Source organism: Scatophagus argus, chromosome 8 (assembly GCF_020382885.2).
Source record: "Scatophagus argus isolate fScaArg1 chromosome 8, fScaArg1.pri, whole genome shotgun sequence".
NCBI classification, from domain to species: Eukaryota; Metazoa; Chordata; class Actinopteri; family Scatophagidae; genus Scatophagus; species Scatophagus argus.
In genome coordinates, this window is record NC_058500.1 from 7281751 (window position 1) to 7305043 (window position 23293).

Here is a 23293-nt window from a genome sequence, read left to right on the forward strand (position 1 = left end):
GAATATGGTCTCAATAAAGAATATAAAATTCAAATCTCCTTCAAAAAAAACAAAAAAAACAATCTAAGGCACACTGTAGGATTTGTCCAAAATTAAATAAAGTTCTGTGAAGGCATTTTCATTTTGCACAAATCCCACACTGTACCTTGGACCATATTCAACCCATGCAAGGTGCACTTCACAAGATAGGATATGCACATAACACCTGAAGATGCCAAAGAGCACCTTCATGTGATCACCACAAAGGCTTCTACTCAGGGGAATTACAATCCATTCCTGCTTTCAACTCACCTATAAGGTTCATTTTGTCATCTTTCAGCTCTGTGTTTTAACTTTAGTGTTGTTTTCTGATGCAACTACATCAAATGGAGGACAGACTAAACTGGCGGCTGGCTGGTGTAGCTGGGTGAACATTTAGCAGCTTCAGAGCCACATTGGGATTTACTGGAAACAGAAAAATAGAGCGAAAAGGAGGTTGAATACTGGACTTTGCCAGCCTGACACAGATGAGACTGCAAGTAAATGCTAATGTTGCTAAAGAGAACTTTTAAGGTGATTGAACAGCTGGGAAAGTCTCTGAAAGGCCGTTCTGCTGACTGCATGGTTTGTATTTCTACCTGCAGAAGAAGCTCTTCTCCGCTTCTTTGATTATTGCAAGTGTTTCAGCATCACATTGAGTGCATCAGAAGGCTTACACCACAGCGTAGCGTGCTTAACCTCTGTCTGCACGACTACATTTTAACAAGTTAATATTACACATAATTCTGTGACTTTATACCCTACTGGTGTCGGGTGTGAGAAGCTGCTGGCACTGAGGATAAACATTTAATTAACGTCTTACTCAGACCTGATGAGTGGGCCGAGAGGTAAAGGGTTCACTCCTTTAATCAAGGTTAGATACAAACAAAAAATACTTAGTTCTTCCATCTCAGAATCTCAAACACATCTACCGCTGAATGAACATTTCTCTCTGTCACACACTCCCAGTAAATATGATGCAAATGGTTTCCTTATGTAATGAAATAAAATTAAAGCCATCACTCATGGCGCTATGCATTGGGCATTAGGTAAAACAGGCATTACCACCTATTGAGTGATGCTCAGACAAACACGTGGAATAGAGGACATCAGTCACAGTGGAGTGTGGCCATGGTGGAGAATGACAGGTATATCTGAAAGAGTAAATTGGCTTTGTGTTGGTTGTTTACTCTGCGCTGGTCATTGTTTCTCTGCTGCTCTGATAAGTGGAGCAGAGCTGAAGCTGAAGGGGTGGCTGTCTTGGCAGGCGTGCTGTCTGGCCCGTCTCTCTCTCTCTCTCTCTCTCTCTCTCTCTCTCTCTCTCTCTCTCTCTCTCTCTCTCTCTCTCTCCCTCTCCGTGTCCTCGGGTTGACAGGGACACACCTGTTTGAAGGTGCAGCAGGAACTTATTATGCTCCTCCAGTCTTCAGCCTCTGCTGTGTGCAGATGCTGCTGTCTGCCCCACAGGACCCCGCTGGTCCAGCTACTTTCCCACCTCTCCACCTCAATGACACTTCAGTGCTCAATTAAAGGAAAAGGCAATGTGTTGTTGGTCAGAGCAGCAGAAAACAAGGCTGAGGGAATACTGCATCAGGCTTCTTTAATATTGGCTCTAACCCCTCACACACAACTCTTCTGCTTTTAAATCTCGTGAGCCGTGTTTCGCTTCTCAGCACAGAAAGAGTTTGTCAGCAAAGCGATGCAAGAAAACACACTTTCCAAGATGACAGACAGAGAGCTGGAGACATGATGTGTGGCATAGCCTCTCGCCTGGCGTTATAATATTCCAAGATAAACTGGAATCCAAGGTAAACAACATCAAAAAAGGGTGGCAGTGTGCTTACTTGTGTCATCGTAACTTGTTTTTGTCCAATTCAACAAAACTCTCAAGTTATTTGTTCAACCTTTAAAAAACTTCTACAGCTCCTCTGTCCTGCTGTCATCACACAAATCCCCTGAACTCGCTCATGGAGCTGCGACGTTTAGCCTGCAATGGTGTGGGGCTTATGGGAAAAACTGTTCATATGAGGCTGCTAAAAAACAGAAATATTAAGGAACAACAATACTTGTTTTGGTTTTTTTTTTTGTTGTTGTTGTTGTTTATTTTTTGTACTTTCTAATCACCCCCCTTTTCTAAACACAGGGTATGGAGTTAATAAATAATAGTGCATTAATGTCTCCTTTCTGCTCCAATAACTCATGAATGAAATATCTGCTCTTTAGCTGCTAAATGCTCCACTGCATGTTTACCAGCTACTTCCTGACTTTGACTGGCAGCCTGCTGCAGTGCAACGAGAGCACTGAGTGTGAGCCAGGACGGTGAAGTTGCAAATAAAAAAAAAACAAAAAACAAACAGTAAGCTGAAGGTCACCAAAAAGCTCAGAGGAGCTGACAGGAACTGCAGAGTTGGTTGATATTTCTCTGTGGGTTTGTCATTATGAGAGACCTTGTTCACACTGTAGGATTGTGATCCTCTGTTAATCTAAAAATGTTCATTATAGGGCCTTATATAAAGCAGAGATAGAGAGAAATAGCTTAAAAATTCAACTGATGAGCCAAAATTATCATCTTTCAAAATTAGCTGTAGCATAGTGTATGCTTAATAGGAATTATGTGAGCGGGGAAAAAAGGTTAATTAAGATAGTAAATAACTAAAGACAATAACCTACTTATGGAAGGCCACTGAGCAATCACAGCATTAGCCCTTATATTTGGAAATTAGTTTTGGCCTGATGGTCCCACTCATTATAACTCTATTGTTGCTTGGTAACAAGGGAGTGATTGGGTGCATGCATGTGTATGTGTGTGTCTTTAAAGAGTTATCAGCGCTCTGTGTTATCACCTCTGACACCTTATTAAGGACAGTGTTGTTTTAATTATACACTGATATCAGCGAGTGGAGATAATTTTGAGTGGCATTCATTATGTGTTCTATTAGCATTTGAAGACAGACAAATGAGTTCCACTTTGTGAAAGTGGGCTGCGCAGGTTCAGACAGAAAAAGGGGAGAAAGGATGCATAATAAATAGCAGAGGATGGCCGAGAATGACATGGGGAGAAAGAAAAGAGAGAGAGAGAGGCGACAGGAGAGAAGAAGTCAGATGGTACTCGTAAAATCCAGTTTCTACCTTGGGATAATGTCTATAAACTAAAAACTTTAACTGTTGCCACATCATACATACAAATTCTGTCTGACGCGATTTGGCCTGTCTGCACTTTCTGACCTTTGTCTCAGGACTGCAGGAGCTAACGAGGCTAGCAGTCCAGTGATGAAGTGGTAAACTTCACAGCTTTGTACCAAACGCTTTAATCATTATTCTGTGTCGCTGTCCTTCCATATGAATGAACAATACTTCCTGAATTAGAGGTCAGCCCCATCCTTCTGTCTGACATCAGGGTCATGTGAATTCGCAGGTCAGCACTGAATCTGATTGAGGTGTGCATGAAACTAAATAAAGGAGTCAATTCATGTCAGGAATCCTCATAGAAACAACTGTCGACTTCCAGTCTGCACCGCGATGGAGTTGCAAAGTGAGGGGAGGTGTGTCTTCCCTCAGTCCGTATTCACATTTCAAATTTTACATGATATCTTCAGTGTTGCACACGGTGTGTCATATTTGTTGAGTTCACCCGAGGTCGACCCAGAATTTGAGAGGGAATTTATTTAAGCTGCATACTGTGACTGTGGTTTTAGTTTACTCAGCAAAGTCATCTTCAGCTTCCACCCAGAGGCTTCACTTTTAAGCTCAGTGATAGCATGTTGCTTACCAAAACACGCCTTAACCTTCAATTTTAGGTGCAAAGAATTTTTTTGTCACTGTTTATCGTCTCTAATGATGATTCCCCAGCTGTGAGTCACCTTGCACTGTCTGCATCGAAAATGAGCGGGACTTTTGTTTCCGCAGCCCAAAATAGCTTCTCCCAATTTGTAATTCCGTTTGTGCACGGAGTTTGGTGCTGCATTCATTTTCAACCAGAGCAGAGGTGTAACCAGCCAGGATAAGAGAAGCATGTGTGTAGGTATCTTTTAGATTTAAAATTAAACAAATTGAAGTAAATTTAGGGTCACAGAAGGGGCAGGACTTATATCCCAACAGGCACTGGGATACTCTCAGGACCTTCTTCCTGTGAGGCACCACTGAGCCAACATACTCCACAGAACAAACAGAAAAACACATCACTTCAAAGACCACCTGCCAGTAGTCCAAAAAATACAAAACTGAAGTTGGACTTTCGATCTTTTTTATTTATTTTTTTTTAACCTGGTCTTGATTTGGTCCTGTAAACAACCAGTCAGACAAGCTCCTGACCCGCTCATCCAGCCATCAGCAGCACTGAGCTCGTTTTCACTGAGACATGCCTCGGTTTAGCCGGTGGCTCGCGTGCAGTTGCGAAATGTCAATATGCAGATGGGCTGTGTGTTTCTGTCTTTGGCTTTCCCACTGATTTGTGCAGCAGCGAGGAGCTCATCAAGTCATTTGATTGCATCGTGTGTTTTTGATATATCCATATATAAAAAAAGATGCCATCGCCTTGAATGATGCCTCTCATTAGCTGTGGCTTGGCTGTTTCCCCAGACAACAAAGATGACTGCAGTCTGTTTTTCTTTTCTCTTCTTTTCTTTTCTTGAAGGACACGTTATTTATCATATCACAGAAAATGAACAGATGCCCAATCCTGACTCTGAAAGAAGAAGAAGAAGAAGAAAAAGAAGAAGAAGAAGACATAGCACTGGTGTTTAGGATTACAGTGCATCCCTGTCTAAATGAGCTGTTAGCCTTCCCGCTATCCCCTTTTTCAGGTCACCATGGCAACCTCAGCCTGTTAAGAGGCTGCACAGACCTGACCCTCAACTTTCACCAACACTACTTCACTCGCTGTTAGCTCAGTGGGATTTCTAAAATGAACCAGTTCCCAGTAAAATGAAAAAGCATCACAGCCAAAAGCATTTTTTTTATATCCTCCATTTCTTACTGATAAGAAAACAATTGAAATCCACAACAGCCATTAAGGAGAGAAAAATCTGGAGAAGTAATTTATCGCAGTCGTTTAGAGATGCAAATCAATTTCACGTCCATTTGTCACACATTGGTGTGCCTCGTTTAAAATTGCTGTCCTCTGTCATTTACAGCTGGTGTGAAATATTGTTTGAAATGCTTTTTGCTTATTTTCAAAAGCCTCCAATTATTCTGGAATGTTTTACAAATGTGCCCAGTTACTTCTGCCATTTCTCTTCGCTCCCAGACTTCCCCACCCACATTCACATCTGCAGTGTTTGTTTTTTTTTGTTTGTTTCATTCTTTGTCTTGTTAGTGTGACTTTCACGTCGGGGTTGTTCAAAGCCATCGCAGATGTTTTTTGACTAATTTGTCAGCTCAGATGTGATTGTTAGCCTGAAAGCAAAAACTTCTACTTGCACGAAATGGGTTGTGCTTTTTTATATATATTTTTTTCTTATATGTGGAGGTGAACTGATCTAATTAGCATCACTATGTAAAGAGCGCTCAATGTCTGTCAGACTGCTGTAAAAGAAAATCATTTTCTCATTCTCTTCCAGCTCTGGCAGTTCTCCACTCTGTATGTTGTAGAACAGGTCAGGGATTTTCTTTAAAACGTGGACGTGAGGTTATCACAAGCAGCAGATGTCAGTATACGCAAAGCAAAACATTCCCACCTCCAGTGCAGGTGGGAAGTTAAAAGACAGTCCCATCAGTGGACAGTGGACTCGGCCATCCTGCTGTGTCCTGACAGACTGAATAGGACAGCAGGCAATGACACAGACACCACACACACACACACACACTGTGAAATGCAAAGCGTACGATCAATAAACTTACCTGCAAATGCTGAATGAACTTTAAATGTGTGTGTGTGTGTGTGTGTGAGAAGGAGATGTTTGCTGTGGTGCTTGTGTCATTGCCTGCTGTCTTTTTCCCCTCTCACAGGACCCAGCAGGGTGGCCGAGTCTCACTGCTCTCAGTGTTTGTTTCTCTGAGCGTGTTCAGAGTCCTCACAGTAAACACACCAACCCTCTTGCCCTGCTGACGTGCGCAGGCTCACATCCCTCCAAACAACCAAAGAAACACACACAGCAGGAACGAAATAAAAAAGGATTGATTCTTTGAAACATTGTGCGGAGCACAAAAGCAAAGGACTGACAGTTGGATCGCTGCTTGCGAAAGCGCTCTGGTAAATCATATTTTCGTTGAGTTTCTCCAAAAGAGTATAAAATCATAGCTGGCCACAGGAAATAGACATGTAGTTTACTGATGTATCTTTTAAAAGAAGAAACATTGCGACACTTTTAAAACTTATCTCCCAATATAGTTTGACTGCTGCATGAGCTCCGTGTTAAAAACAAGATGATGTCTGTAACAAAACTCACCATGGCTCTGTGATTCAAGTGATGGAGGACTCGTAAGAGACGGTACATGTAATTAGACCTGTATACTGTTTAATTAATACTGCAACCGCACTAAAGTATATGTAAATAGTACATTTAAACCTGCAGTAACTGTAACATGAGCGAAACATCTGTTTTTGGACACCTGCTGAATGTATGTCTTTTAGCTTTTTCTCTTTTTTTGGTCTCCATCAACTCAACCAACCAAATATCTGTCTTTTTAGCCCTTAAATGCCCCTCCACACTCACCAGCTAGACATACGTAGACTACTTTGCCTGCTACACCTAAAAATGAGAAGAGAGCTTTGAGAGTGAACCAAGCCCTGTTCAGAAGTACCCCCCTACTGATGGTACTGTAAACTAAACAGCTGGTTAATATCACGGTGCAAAAACACGGGGGGATGTCAACCATAAAAGACTGCTGCTTCTGAAAGGTGTTTATCCGAAAACATGCTATGAAAAGGTTCCTGTTTCAGCACGAGGGTAGAAAATGGTCCTGAAGCCTTCTGCGGCCCTATGCCTTAATGAAAAGTGTTTCATTCAGCTGTGAGTCTAAGTACAAACAGAGTTGGTCTGAAGGAGTGGGAGTGGGAAGGGTCTAGTTTGAGAAAGGCCCAGTAATTTTTCTAGTAGGTACAGCATCTATTTCATCTCTCTGTTGTACAACAAACTGTAACAAACTCATTATTGCCTCTGGAAAAACACCCAATGGGACTTCACAGTTACAGAGAATCGGACTTGTAATAGGTGTTTTTTTTCCACAGTCACAAGCACATTATATAGACAAAAGTATCAGGACACCTGACCATTACACCAACAGGGACTTTAATGACATCGCATTCTATTTGCAGCAGTAACAGCCTATAGTCTTCTGGGAAGACTTTCCATGAGATTTTGGAGTGTTTCTGTGGGAATTTTTGCCCATTCATGCAGTATATATCATTTGTGAGGTCAGACACTGATGTTGGACCAAAAGGCCTGGCTCACAATCTTCATTCCAGTTCATCCCAAAGGTGTTGGATGGGGTTGAGGTCAGGGCTCTATGTGGGCCAGTCAAGTTCTTCCACACCAAACTTATCCAACCATGTCTTTATGGAGATTTGCTTTGTGCACTGGGGCACAGTCATGCTGGAATAGAAAAGGGCCTTCAACAAACTGTTGCCACAAAGTTGGAAGCATAGCATTTTCAAAAATGTCTTAGTGTCCTGAAGCATTAAGATTTCCCTTCACTGGAAGTAAGGGGCCGAGACTCGAAAGCAAACTAGAAACAAAGGTGAGATTTATTCTTTATCAGAAGTGAAAGAGTGACATCCAACACCCATCCACTTCTGTCTCCCTTGCAGTGGATGAGACTATCCCGAACAAGGCTGAGGCGGGATGGCTAAACAATGAGCTGAAACTTGATATAAATCTCTGTAAAGCTGAGGGGAGCTGCACAGTAAGGTGATAATTCTCTATGGGGACCTTTTTCGCACTGTCACATTGTTCTCACACTGTCAACAGATACGTTGTTATTATAGGAATAGCGGTCATAGCAATGTTAAAGCTTGTTTCGTTTAATAATGAAGCTTAAATTCTTTAATTATACTTTGAACAAATCATATCAGTTTGACCAACATGCTGAGGCAATAAAATCTACTGAATATTATACTGGATTCATTTGACAAAGCAGGACATTTAGTTTGACATGTTGACCTTTGTGTGTGTGTGTTATCTTGCCTGCCAGCTTGAATCTTCCCTTGTTGTCACTTTGAGATCGGGCAGGTAGTGATGGCGTGAACACGACATGTTTGGTCGTCGGAGATGCTTACATGCCCCATCTGCGAAATGAATTAATCTCTTGGTATTCAGCGACAGCCTGTGACAGGCTGGGAAATCTAAAGCCTCAGCGGATTTTTCTCAGCAGAGTGTGAAATTTGTCACACGGAGGAGGTTCACTCCAGGGGAAGAGCTGCAGGGCCTTTTTTTCCTTCCCGACAGTTTTCCCGCCCTCTAAACTGCACCAAAAAGTGACACGAGCTTCCATAATGAATGCATTCATTAATTGAGGTTTGTCCCACCTTCGCTGGGTGGTATTCTGGGAATAGCGAAATGAAAGACAGTTGATAAAAGAGGGGTTTGTTAGCTGTACAGAAGCAGAAAGGTGCTCTTCTCCAACGGGAGGGTGTGCTCCAGCTGCGCCTCTATCTGTCTGCTTATGCTTTCTTACTAATGAGGGCGGCGGTTTCTGTCTCCTCTGTTGGGATGCAGTTAAATCGGTCAGTAAACAGAAGCTCGGGGCTCTCTGCAATGACTCTTGCCGCTCTTCAGTCTCTTTCCCAGGACAGATCTAGTGTACGGGCTGGTCCCAACTCATCCCGCCGAGAGGCTCATCTGCTTTATTACAGCCACTCAGATGTTGAATCATGGAGCTATTCCTAAAATAAATCTATGAGCACTCTGCTGTTCAACTGAACTACGCGCATGTGTGTTTTACAAGAGGCGTCCAGAGGGAATGGAGATGCATGTATGTCACGAATCATCAGTCAGCATATTGCCAATGTGTTTCTCTGCATGTATGAGTACCATTACCCTCTGACATATTACCATATGTCCATACTTACTTACCGTCTTCATCTCACCACAGAACATACTGTGTTTTACTTATTTATGTGGCTTTTTCCCAGGGAGCTGTCTGACTCTATTTCTTAATGGGAAGTGTTCATTTTGACAAGCTTTCACAGTACAGTGGCTCACTGGGATCACTGGGAGGAAAGTGCTTGTGGACTCTTGTAAATCTCCTTGGATGTCATTTATTTTGTCCAATTCAGATGACATGGAAAAAAGTAATTAAAATTAAGTTAAGCATCATACACAATTTCATTAAGCGGGTGAAGACGGTATCGATTGAAGTCAGTGTAAATTATGAGAAAAGCTGGGATGTGATGCGCAAAGGGAAACATGCAATTACAAGAGCCTTCTGAGGTCATTAGTGAGTTCAAGTCAGGTGTCAAGTGAAATGCTCAGTGACAGCCTTTTGGCTTTCCCAAATAAGTTGTCCTTCATCCTTCTGGAAGGTGATTAGAGCTCATTGCTATACATAGCATATTATTAGACATGCACTGAGGAGAAATCCCAGCAAAATTAAATATTCAAATGATCACACATATTCAGAGAGACAGACAAATGACATATGCACATATACATACTGTTCCCACCAGTAAACATCTCCCCACTGTAAGCCATACATCACCACCACCTCTTACAGCTAATCATGCACAATTCACAGCCAGCCTTTAGTCTCTGCAGCCAACCGATGGAGGGACTCATTTAAAGCCAAGACTCATCTCAGCTGTGGTGTGTGGTTAGATAGATAGATAGATAGATAGATAGATAGATAGCCTGCTTACACTCTTGACGGATGAGGATTTAATCCTAGTTAACCCTGCTGGCTGCCACTTATAGTGTTATCAGCTGTAGTAAGGCCTCTGCCCCTCTGACTGGGCCTGGGGCTGTTTATCCCTCAATGTTTACTCAGCTGTGCGTGACGAGAGGGCGGTGCACACTGGAGTGAAAGCACAGCTAGCTGTGATGGCCTCTCCAACTGCCTGGCATTTCTCACACAGCATAGAAATGAGCGTGGGCTCTACACATGGCTGGCACAAGCGGGCCAGGCATGAGATTTGTAGGCGACGGTGACGACCGTGACATGCAGGGAAAAGGCAGCCAGGGGAGGTTTTAACATCCCATGTGGATCTGCTGCATATCAAAGTTCCACACGAGGTATGGAGGGAGAGAAAAGGGAGCGGGCTGATGATGTGGTCAGATTAATCTTACATGTCACAATTTGCAAGTAGTGCGAGTTCTTCTAAGCTGTCGTTTAACTAATTCGTTTAATATAATTATATTATACAAGTGTACTGCATAACTGCGTCAGAGTCGTACAGTTACACAGTGATATATCACAGGCTGTTAGTGGATGTCTTATTTCCCCAAGCAGTCATTTAGCATCTCAGTCTACTTAACTTTTGCTCACTTGTGGAGAATATGAGGGTGCCTGGTAACAGCTAGAGCCTCTACAGAAAATTGAACAGCTCTGAATGAATGTGAACTGACAATTCTAAGACATTTATGTCTCCCGTCCAAATTCACAAGGCCATTTCCATTATTCACCGGGAAGCGTCTGCACAGGGGGAATCTGAAAGTATCATTTTTCAGTAGTTATTTAACGTAGCTTTTCAGCAAAAATTTCCCCCTCTCTTCATTTCTGTGAATAGCCGACAGAGGTGGGAGGAATCACAGGGAAGCTTCCCTCAGGGCCTTATTTCCTCTCAGTGTGTGGTATCACTGCAAGCCCATCTACCATAGAGACCAGGGATAAACTAACAGTTAATTGTCCCAAGAGACAGATAGTGGCTTGTGGGCTCTGCTGCGTCTGCTTGATTATTTATGTTGTTTTGTTGTGAATCTCCTCTGTTTTCCTCAGAAAGGCTCTCTGTTTAATTCTCAGCTGATTTGGATCCCAGTGTGCTGCAACCCATAAAAATTATGTGAAAAGTTGGCATCACTTTCTAAAACTGTTAGATTATTTTAATTGTTGACTGAGCAGCCTACTATTTTCCTGATTTATTCAATTTATTCAATCAATCCTGAGTTAGAGCCTCTCTTCTGACTTTATGACTTTACTGGTCCCATAGTAACATTTCAGTTTCAAATTCTTATGTCAATGAGTTGCGTAGTTCCACCAAGGAGACATTTCTCCTCTAACATTGAGGTCAAGAGAGTTCAAATTAACCAGTGTTTTACAAAAATGCACTGGAGGAAAGCAGGAAAAAAATGTATTTATATCTTTATTTTCTTCCCCTCTCACAAGTCCTCAAATTGGAGTTACCTGACCCATAACAGCATTTAAATTAGGTCCTCCTCAACAGTAAAATGCTGCTTACACATTGATGGACTAATAACAAAATATATACCTGCATCAATGCATCAGTCTCGTGGGCCATTTGTCTATACTTTTACATAAGTAGTAGTCAGAAGTCAGAACTTTTTTATTGTAACTGAGTATTTTTAAATAGCTGCACAGATGCTTTTACTTAGGTAAGAGATGTGAATCCTTCGTTCACCACTGGATGGTATCATAATATATCCATCCAGGTATTAAACAACCTCCTCTCACTTGCTGGTCTTGTATATTAAAGCCTGCCTGATTTAATCTTTATCTTAAATGCACTCTATGATAGTGCAAAGGTCAGCATAGCCCTGATAAGATAGAATCAGCACTCTGAGGCATATATAAGTGAAGTGAATGGACACTTCCATTTTTCTTCTTGTGATACACTCCTCACTCTCATTGGGTCTCCTGAGGTGCACCTTGCCCAGTGCTACGATGCTATCGTCTCTGAAGGTGATAGGTACTGAGAGCACGGATGGTGTCTGGGAATAGGATGAGAGAGGAGGAGAACTGTCTCTACTGGCCTGTGAAATATTCATCAAATGAAGCAGGGGTGGTTTAGGGAAGTGTGGCAGGAGATGGAGAGGAGCCCACAGGGGAATGAACATCATAGTTCAGGAGACACGAGGGAATGAGGGAAGACCAGGGAGGAAGGAAACATAGAAAAGAAAGAAATAACTTTGTTGTGTGGGAGGTAAAATCCCACATATGATAGATGAAAACTCCCCTAACAACTGTGGAGGAGGTTTTATGATACTTTATCTATAAAGAAGCAGGTAAGGTGGGATAGAGACTGATGATACTTTCCTAGAAATATTGAATTGCGACATTTAAAGTGATTTCAGATATACACTCACTTTCTTCAAACACTGGAAACTGCCTCGTGTTTTCTCCTCAGTTGTCAATAACATCAGCAAGGCTGTTTGTCCAAACCGATTAGGTGATCATTACATGGCCCTGCCCTACAGCCTGCACTGCCCCAAGGTGTCGTCCAAAAGCCAATGCACTGGACATGATGGTCTTGATTTGCATGATCAATTTCTCTCTCATTACTCCAAGTTTGACCTTCACAAGAAATACAGTGGTTCAGCCTCTTCACAGCTGGGCTCACTCACTGGGCTCATACTCAAAGGAAAAAAAAATTCAATTAGATATTCTACATTTTCCTTATTGTCACCAAATTCCATGAAAATACCAAAGCCAGGTATAGCCATCTCCTGATAACAATTCCCAACAAATACAATATGTGCTCAAGTTCAGGTATATTTGCTAAAGGCTACAGTGCCCAGCTGTTTTAGGACATTTCCAACATTTTTAGCTAGCTAGCAGCGTGCCCATTCATATTAGCCATGTTATGAACTTTAGGAATACCAGAGGATGAATCCAAATTGTTTTGGTGACCCCTTGACCCCTTGACAAATATTGGGTAGATTGCCATAAAACAATTTGTTAAGTACTTTGGCTTATGACTAAATATGTGATAGCATGTATTATGTAGCTGATCCCCCCTTCAGCTAAACCATTGACAGATATTAAGATGGAAAACATGTCTTCAATTCCTCCTACTGTGCAAAAGTGAAGCCAAAATATCCTAAATATGTGCGCAGCCATCTTGCGCCGATGATGTCATATGGAGCCAGGGACTAAATTAAAGTGGTGGTGACCAGGCGGTGGAGCCACCGTATCAAGTTCCTGCCTACACACCTATCTGACCCAGTCATGAGCAGCACTCAACTGTCTGTCATGACTCCCATTATTCAAATAAGGAACAAGGGACTGAGAGCCACAGTTTTCTGTCTCTAATTAAGCAAAAGAGTTTCTTATCCATATTCCCTAAGTAGGGCTGCATGTCTCTCCTATCTATTCTTGTCTGCCTCTCATCTTGACTTCTTCATTTAATCAACCAGTGATCTACAATTTGAGTCTATGTTCAGGGCATAATTATTACACACACACACTCATACAGACAAAGTCCACTGTGCTTCTGGCTTTCAGTCCTCTGCTTATAGTTCAGTTTCTCTTTGGAGTTGCTGTTATTAGCGTGGTGAGTCAGCTTCATTCAGAACCAAACAGAGGAGGAGGTGGTTTAGCTTTGATGCTTTTATTCTTCAATTATTTTTACCTTTGTGCTACAAACATGTTGTGATCAGACTCCAAAGTGTAAACTGTGATCACTTTCCTTCAGAGAACACACTACACTGGCTTTTTTTTTGCTTTGCTGTTTTTTCCCTTTGGTTTCAACATGTCTGTATGAATTATTATTCAGTGAGATTTTTGGCCGTGCTGGTATTAGAAACAGCAATGTCAGTCTGTTTGTTGGTCAGTCCACCACTTCGGACCAAACTGAAACATTGGATATGAAATTTTTTTTTTTCATGTCTTGTGTCATGACAACATCACCATCAGGTCATAATTTTAATTTGTCCAAAAGTTTTAGGACCAAAACCAGGCAGCAAATGTTGTACTTTGTGTTTAGCAATCATTAAGAACTTAGCATTCTAACAAGCTAAGCTACAACGATGCTCATGGTAAACATGTTAAATATCTGTAATTTAATGTTGTCATTGTGAATATGTTAGGATGCTGACAAAAGAATTTTCTTAAGGCACCTCAGTGACCATCCAGCCTCACAGGGCCGCTAGCATGGCTTTAGGCTCTTTGTCCTATTAAAATTAATCCTTTTGTTTATTTTTGTGAAGTTTATTCATGTATGAAGGTACCCAGTATAGTTTTTCCAGGTCAACTGAAATTGGATTACAGTTGTAAATTACACAAGCTACAGAACAGGATGTGACACGTTTGGATATATTTTAGTGCTGGTTACCGTGGGCTGCTGTCTCCTCGCTGTTGCATTTAAATAGCATTTTCCCTGTGATAGCTGTTTAAGCTTACAGCATAATAACAGTGAAAGTGTTTGCACTTAACCAAGACAGCTTTAAAGTCTTTGAAAACATTCCCATAAAACAACAGAGCACTAATGGATTGAACTTATCCTGCTGAGACACCTCTTAGCAGCACACAGATTGCTGACTGACTGAAGTCCTCACTAAATGGATGGGAAAGTGCATGGATTTGTGATTTAGAGATTCTTTTCGAAATCGGACGTGGTTCTAAAAACAGATGTGCATAATTATGTTCATAATGATTAATTACGGTATAACTCTGTTGAGTGCTTTTCAATGCATGTGAAATTGTGCGTGAGTGACAGGTTTATTGATCACAGAACTCTGAAGATTATAGCCAATGGAAACTGCAGTCAGGAAGTAATATATTAAATATCCTGTAGAGAAAAAAAAAGATTGCTTCGGCTTGTTTAAGTACCTTAATGGTGGCAAAAGTGTTGAAAGCATACACGTCACAAGTATGAAGGAAGCTTAAGTTTCACTCCCAGAAGTCAGAATTTCTCTTCGTCATAACACTTACTCCCCTCATGTTCCATATGGTTTCCGCTGTAGAGAACCTTTTTTCATATGTGCACAATAATTTATTCATCCATCATAACAAGGAGAACAAGCACCACAGTGCAGACTTTGTGCATTATACATGTTTGATGTTTTTATTCTTCTTATTCTTACCACCTATGTCAAAACATCAACTATTCAACCAGAAGCAGAGAACAAATGTTACCTGACATCCCTCACATCTGTGTATCGATCAAGATCAAGAAGGAACATCGATGCATCCATCATACACATGGATTTAATGTTTATGTAATGGTTGATTTATTTATGACGTACAGTAAGTGCAGCCACTGTATGACCTGACACATTTATGCTTTCATTTGTGAAGAAAAGGCTGCCTTTTTCTGGCAGCAAAATGTAAAGGCCACCAGCAGGAGGGTGATGAGAAGAAAAGAAAGACTGGTTAGCCTGACAATGGGTGTGTTTTCTGGCTGATTTTTATCCATGCTAACTGCTTAGCTATAGCGCTCTTTGGCCCAGACTGAAATATCCCCACATGCTATTAAATTTCATAGTGCTTGGCAGAATTGGGTATCAAATGATTTTATATCTATAGCCTCCAACAGATAGAAGTTTTCACTAATAACAAGTTTTGCAGACATTGACGTGGTCCGTAGACAAACAGCTCACGGCTAGCTGTTAATCAACACAATTATACACTTAATTATACATAATTTTAACCATTATATACGTATTAGAATAATTCATAATATAATTTAAACAAGCAAGTAATATAGAAATTCACCCCCTTCACACTTGCCATGAGCATTGAAATTAGCTATACAGGTCAAAACCGTTGCAACGGGCTGTAAACACGTTTATCTCTGCTGTTAAGTAGGGCCTTTAAACATGGGGTCTCATGGGAGCCAGCCTGAAGGGGCCATTCAGTCATCTGCACTCACTTATTCACATGAAAGATGTAACTGAGGACTGTTCACTCCTGTTCATTTCAAAACGGCAACAGCCAATGGGAAAACTCTGAACACTCCAAGCTGTACACAGCAGGTCAGGGACAGACTTTGCTTGTTTTTTTCTTTTTGAAAATCACAGAAATGATCAGGCATAACCCACTACACCCTCTGTTCCACCCGTTTCCAAAGCTATTTGACGTTCTGACAGTTCTGATGAAGCATACTGGCTCCTTAGTTACAGCCTCGCAGAGCTGTTAGGTTGAATCATTAAGTCTTGTTCGCACAAAATCAAAGATTTCCTCACAAAAAAAAAAGAAAAAAATCCCTTCAGGTTTGTCAGTACGCGTCTAAATGTGTGCACATATATTGTTTGTGGCTCGCTGTGCCTTTCATCTGCCTTTCCTGATAGTTACTGAATGTTTACCCATTCAGATTGATGTCTGCTTCTGTGACTCGCAGATTCTTGCTGCTTGCTTGATAGATAGCAGAAATGTTTAAACTGCCCTTGGCAGCACCCAAACTCTTTCTCAACAGTTACTTGGTTGGTTTGTTCTTTCTAATCATAATCATTCTGTGCCATAACGCTGAACAATGGCATGCTTCAAGCATTAGCAGCTAAACGCCCTCCCTCTCCCTCTGTCTCTTTCACTTTGCATCCTTGCTCTCCGATGATCCCTGGTCTCCCACTCTCTCACTCATTCTCCCTGCACTGGTTAAGTGACTCATACAACACAAAACCCTCTAATGCAAGATTAACTCTTAACGCCAACCAGAGTTCCATACTGATAGGTTTCAATCTATGTTGTGCACTCGTGACTGTCATAACGTGTCACACATGCTTCTGCCGTTATCTTGCATGGCTTCAATTTAGCATCTGTGGTTTGGCCTCCCTTCAAAATTAAGGCTACATTCTTCCTGGCTGGCATGCTTGGTCTCCATGGTAACATCAGGTCCATTATGAGTACCATAAAGAGCATGCGAGGGAATGTTAAATCACCAGTCTGCCAGTCTCCATCACTTCACGAGGTTCATTGTGAAACGAACAAACCCATGGGAAGACCTCCTTACCCTCCTCTCCCTCTTTCTCATCCACTCTCCTTGTCTCAGATCTTTCTCTTTCTGTCTCACATTTTCTAAACTATGTCTGTCGTATACACACATGTTCACACGCACGCAGAAACTGAGTCAAACACTGACCCCCAGTGGAAGAGCATTGTTAAGAAGCCTTTTGCAGTTTTGCAGCTATGTGATTAAGAAAAATCTCTCATGTCTCTCAGGTCTTTACTCGTTATGGGAAGTGTTACACCTTTAACGCCGGCGATGATGGACGCCCTCCTCTCATCACCACCAAGGGAGGTATGGGTAATGGACTTGAGCTCATGCTGGACATTCAGCAGGATGAATATCTGCCTGTCTGGGGAGAAACAGGTGAGGGGGCCATCATTCACTTTTATCAGGGACTGACAGATCTGTTTATATCTCTCTCTCTGGTTATCTGTGTTAATACTTCAGTGTCAAACTCAAAGGCAAAACACCCTCCAAGTGTCTCGATTCATTAGTGAAACACATTTTTCCGTTGCTCTGATCCCATTTTATTTGACTTCCTGCAGATGAGACATCATTTGAAGCTGGGGTCAAAGTTCAGATCCACAGTCAGGACGAGCCGCCGTTTATTGACCAGCTCGGGTTTGGAGTGGCACCCGGGTTTCAGACGTTTGTGTCCTGTCAGGAACAGAGGGTACAAATCATCTTCATATACATGGCATTTGCTAAGGCCCCTGACATTCTTCTCTGTGCCTTTAAATGCTCAAGACTAAATTAAAAACATCCGAGTTGATTTGTAAAAAGTTACCACTCAGTCAGCTAACATTGTTCAGGGCTAAATGGGTGCGGTGTGACCAGATTTGACTGACAGTTGCCTGGCAACATAATTAAGAAACACCTACGACTGTCATCTTACTTTTGATGTTCAGATGTTTCATTCTGATTGGCATGAGGACATACATGATGTTTCCTTTTTCAGACTGAATCCTGACAACTTTAAACCTTGGACGCTTTTGTCCAAAATGATCTAGAAAAGTTAGCCATTATTCAAGCCACAGTAGATCAGGGAGAGTCCTTTGAGAATAAGATACCTCAGCACTCAGTTTTACATGCAAAGGCTTACTTTGGTAAAAAAAAGAATGACTGATTTTTAATAAAGCGTTTCAGGGTCTTTTACAGCTCAATTATTTCTTTATTACATGACCATAATTTCTTATTACATTTTTATGACCATCATTTCTATTGGTTGTGTGAACATTGCACTCATTAAAGTAATTGTTGAGATTTGGGAACACGGCAACATTACTACATCAGAGTCTAACAGGGCAAGAAACATGAGCGGTCGACCAATCAGAAAATCTATGAACTAATCACTTCCTAATGATTCATTGATATCTCCAGATTTGACTCAGAGTTATGCTGGAGCTACTTATTAACAATTAATCAATCTCTCTCTCTCCTCAGGATTTTGTGTGTCTTAAAGAGTGACTCATGGATTGTTTCAACTAACAGTGTGTGTAAAAATGTTAATGTTGGCCTTGTTTTCTTTTCCAAATAAATTTCGCCAACCTGAGATTTATCTAAAATCTGTATGGTCATCTGACTGCTTCTCAGCAATATAATATTTAGCAATATTTCTATGTTTCTATGTATCTATAACTCTCATCGCTTGTCTATTTAAACAGATATTGACCTAAATTTGAAATTGAAAGCATATTGCTTTTATTCATATGAAATGATTGTTCTTTTAAACCTTTAAAATCCAGTATACATCGGATTTATTTTTCTCCTTAAAATACTATTTCTACATGTGGAAATTTTTTCAATAAGTGACATGATGTCTGGTGTGTGCTTGTTGCAGCTGATATATCTTCCTCCACCCTGGGGAGACTGTAAGGTTACAGCAATGGATTCAGACTTCTTTGATAGCTACAGCATCACAGCCTGTCGCATTGACTGTGAAACACGCTACCTGGTGGACAACTGCAACTGCCGCATGGTGCACATGCCTGGTAGGAAATCGCTCTCACTGTGTGCTGTGTCAGAGTTACATCAATGATGCCGCAGTTAAAATTTACTGTTGCTTTGGCTCCAGGCGATGCGCCCTACTGCACCCCCGAGCTGTACAAAGAATGTGCTGACCCAGCTCTTGGTGAGAAAAGGCTTCGTCCCCATCCGATCTGAATGATGAAGAAACTCAGCACACACACATATATATAATCCCATGAAATCTTTGAGTCATAGATGCACAGATCTGTTCCAAAGGTCAAGCTGAGCTCGGGTTTGCTTCCCTCCAGATTTCCTGGTGGAGAGAGACAATGATTTCTGTGTGTGTGAGACGCCGTGCAACATGACCAGATACAGCAAAGAGCTGTCCTTCGTCAAGATCCCCAGCAAGGCCTCCGCTAAATATCTCGCAAAGAAATACAACAAATCTGAGCAGTACATTAAGTAAGGATCAACCATCCTTTAATGCTCTTGACTTATTTTTCTCCTGTATTTGTTAGTTTCTGGTTATATCATACATGCTTATAAAACATACACATTATATTTATTCATTTATCTTAAAAGAAAATGAATAAAGTAAGTAATAAAGTAATGTATTACCAAAAACAACAACAAGAATCATAATAATGCATTCATTAATCAAAGCAAATTTAAAATGGGCAAACATCTTAGTCCCCCCTTAGAATTTATGACTAGCATATAAACATTTAATACATGGTGTAATACACAATGATATAGGGATTACTGATAACTTCTCATGTGATGACATATTTTATTACATGTCAGAATTCATTATCTGTTTATACATTATGGTGTGTGGCAAACCATTTAGTATCTGGTTATTTGCTGCTTATTAATGCTGAATAAGGTGACTCACACTAAAAAGTTCTCTGAAATGAAATATTAACATTGTGTGTGGCTTTTCTCCACAGGGATAATATCTTGGTTCTAGACATCTTTTTTGAAGCTCTCAACTATGAAACTATTGAACAGAAGAAGGCTTATGAAGTGGCTGGACTTTTAGGTACAGATTTATGGAGTTTCATTTTATTGGAGCTAATCTTTCTGTCTTTATAGCAGGTGATGTTTTTCATGTTTTATCATACATTTTCTTAATCCAGGTGATATTGGTGGGCAAATGGGACTCTTTATTGGGGCAAGCATACTCACCATTCTGGAGCTCTTTGACTACCTTTATGAGGTGAGACTTCCTTTGGAAAGTGATTAGACTGAAGAGTAATCCTGCTGCATGTGAGCTTTTAGACACTGTGGTCATGTTTTTTGTATGTTTTCTGGGCATGTGGGTGTTTCAGCAACCATAGAGGAGCTAAAACAAAACAAAAAACCCTCTATAACCCTATAAGTTTGAATTCAACTAGACATAAGAAAGGGAGACTTTTTTTATTTACCCAGCCATCCATCCATTTTCTATACCGCTTATCCGTCAGGGTCGCGGGGGAGCTGGAGCCTATCCCAGCTGACTACGGGCGAGAGGCGGGGTACACCCTGGACTGGTCGCCAGTCAATCGCAGTTTTTATTTACCCAATATGTTTATTTTTGGCAGTGGAATGGTTTTGGGACAACATGTAGACCTTTATGTTTAGAGATAAAACTTATAGAAAATATAACTGTAGCATTGTGTGAATAAATATTTAATATAATATATTTTTTTAAAAAAGGAAAAATAATTTGAAACATTTCAGATTGTGTTGTTGCCAATTGACCTTACTGATCAGAAAACATGCGTGTTGTCTCTCTTTTCCTACAGTCCTTGTCAGTAATGGCTGTTGATCGAGGTGACCTCTGTTTTTTTATCTACTCAGGTGATAAAGTACAAGCTGTGTCGCTGCTCTGACAGAAAGCACCAGCACAACAACAACAACGACCAGGGGACGGTGCTGAGCTTAGATGATGTGAAGTGTCACGTCAGTAACTTCCACTAGGTTTCTGCAGCCGTGAGGAGGGAGCCGCTGCACTCTCTAGTCTCTGAGTGGTGTTCGTGGACACTGCGGTTTTTCAGACTGCAGGAACGAAAGTATCTGTGAACTGGGCCTGGTTAAGGTTTCTGAGCAAAGAGGTGATTCCAGCAAGTAGCTGAAGTCAAGAGAAGCCACGCAGAGAACAGGACAGCAGAAACAAGTGATCATCATGTGATGAATTCAAAAATGTCAGAATAACTGCATGGTCATCTGTAAAACAGCGTTTCAAGACATAGTAACAGATACAGTAAGTGGAGGCATGAACTAAGCTAAGGATCTTCAGTAAATCAGCATTAGTAATTCGAGATGTGTGGTGGTGTTTGTCATCTGTCAGTTTTATATTTATATATATATATATATATATATATATTTTTGTGGGGAAATGAATTAATGTGACATGCTAATTTTGACATTTAGGAAATATTCTTTTAGAAATTTGGTCATCAGTGCTAAATTAAACTCTTCACTTTTTTCTTTTGAGGTTTGCTTTCATCACTCTTTTGACATTTCCCCATTGCTTTCCACCAACTTTTTTTTTTTTAAATTAATTTCATCCAACCTCATGACAGTCTTCCCTTGTTAAAAACCTGAGCATTTTGCCACTAGGCCTATACTGTACTACCTCATTTTACAAGGGTGAGTTTATGAGTCAAGCAAAGTGATAACAAAAAAGTAATTTGTATGGATAATAGCAAAGATGTTTGGCTTACATCTATTTGAATGTCATTAAAGTGAGCCTACATAAAATTTTCTGACTGGCAGACACAGGCCTTTTCTAACAGAAGACATTTCGACCAGCAATAATGGCTGAATTCCATTTAGCTGCTTTAGTTTCAGGCTCTTATTATTGTTCATTCTGACTGACTCTCACACATTAATATCACCAGCAGTCAAAATGTCTGCTGTAAGAAAGCCCACAGTTGAGGGAAACTTCTAGGATAACAGTAAGTGCCAGTCTGTAGTGCTAAGAACCCAGCCCTGTCTCCTAGATATTTATATACAACTAATTTGCAACACTAATTTGGGGATTATATAATGTTGACAAGGCTTCAGTTCTGCTTTCAATAAACATAATGAGTGCTGTAATTAAATAACATACACGAAGGTTGCAAAAATGTCAACCTAGAACATACAAAATACATTTTTCATATCATTGGTAGTAGCCAATTAACCTAAAGTGTATGTTTCTGGGTGTGGGAGGAAGTCGGAGTACCTGGATAAAAGGCACCTGGAGAACATACAAACTCCACACAGAGGAGGCCAGAACGGGACTCAAACCCAGAACCCTCTTGCTGTGAGGCGACAGTGCTAACCACCGTACCACTGTGGCACCCTGTTTTCTGGAACATGTAACCAAAATAAAAGGTTGGTTCCTTAACCAAAAGCACTTTTGTTGCCAAAGCTTAACCACACACTGGTGTCCGGACTCAAACCATCCGGTGTCAGTGTCCTGCCATCCACCCCGGCCACTTCCCTGTGACTTTAGTTTTATTGAGTCAAGTAAATGTTAAATCTCAACATTTCTCGGAGACAGGGTTGAAAGAAGCACATGCAGAAGAGTTTAAAGTCAGAAAACAGCAACATCTAACTAAAGTTAACAACAGCTAATATCAGACACTAATCTACTGGCTAGACTCGACCAATTAAGTACCCCTAATTGTACTGAATAGAATTAAAAATATTTCCACTTTTGCAACATAAGCTTGTTCGCTTACTGGCAGAAAGTGGCAGAAAGGGGCAGTCGTGGATCAGCGGTTAGGGTGTCGGACCCGTAACCGGTGGATCGCTAGTTCGATTCCCCGTCCCGGTGTCCATGGCTGAGGTACCCTTGAGCAAGGTACCTAACCCCCACTGCTCCCTGGGCGCTGCACGCGGTCGCCCACTGCCCCGGGTTTTGCTGTGTGTGTGTGCACGTCACTTGGGTGGGTTAAATGCAGAGAACAAATTTCGTTGGAGTGAGTTCCCTCCAATGACAAAATATGTCACTTTCTTTCAAGTTAGAAAATACTGACACCATTCTCATATCTGTCTGTAAAATATGAAGCTACAGGCATGAGCCATTTAGCTATAATACAAAGGCCTGGAAACGGCTAGCCAGGACATGTGAAATGACAACAAAATCTACCTAAACCACATCTAAAGCTCACAAATGAACTTTATATCTTGTTTACAATGTAATTACAATAAATACAATGTGCAGATGACAACCTGGCATTTACAAAATGTTGTTTTTACTGTTGTTTTTAAATTTTACCTCTGGACAGAACCAGGCGATCTGTTTCCCACTTTTTCCAGTCTTTATGCTAAGCTAACTAGCTGTAGTCCCATATGTAACAGGAAACTATGAGAGTGGTATCAGCCTCTACATCTAACTTTACACTAGAGAAAGCAAAATGCTTTTGCTTTAAAACACATTTAGTATTTTGATAAACGATGAAATAAATGAGCTTAAACCAGTATTTTAACACAAAAGGGGGATAGATGGACACACAGCAACAAAATCTAATGTACACAGAGCTTTTCTTCAACCTGCTG

At 40.9% G+C, this 23293-nt stretch overlaps 1 protein-coding gene across 1 annotated transcript in view; it reads left to right on the top strand.

Annotated features, from left to right (window-relative positions):
• The window catches only part of LOC124063956 (acid-sensing ion channel 1-like), a 40189-nt gene extending 18977 nt beyond the window's left edge, over nt 1-21212 (top strand). The window contains exons 3-10 of the mRNA XM_046398121.1: nt 17005-17155; nt 17338-17465; nt 18633-18783; nt 18867-18923; nt 19069-19222; nt 19711-19802; nt 19900-19979; nt 20603-21212. Of these exons, the coding sequence (XP_046254077.1) occupies nt 17005-17155; nt 17338-17465; nt 18633-18783; nt 18867-18923; nt 19069-19222; nt 19711-19802; nt 19900-19979; nt 20603-20722 (933 nt within the window). The 3' untranslated portion in view covers nt 20723-21212. The remainder of the gene's footprint in view (nt 1-17004; nt 17156-17337; nt 17466-18632; nt 18784-18866; nt 18924-19068; nt 19223-19710; nt 19803-19899; nt 19980-20602) is intronic.
• The last annotated feature ends 2081 nt before the right edge of the window (nt 21213-23293 follow it).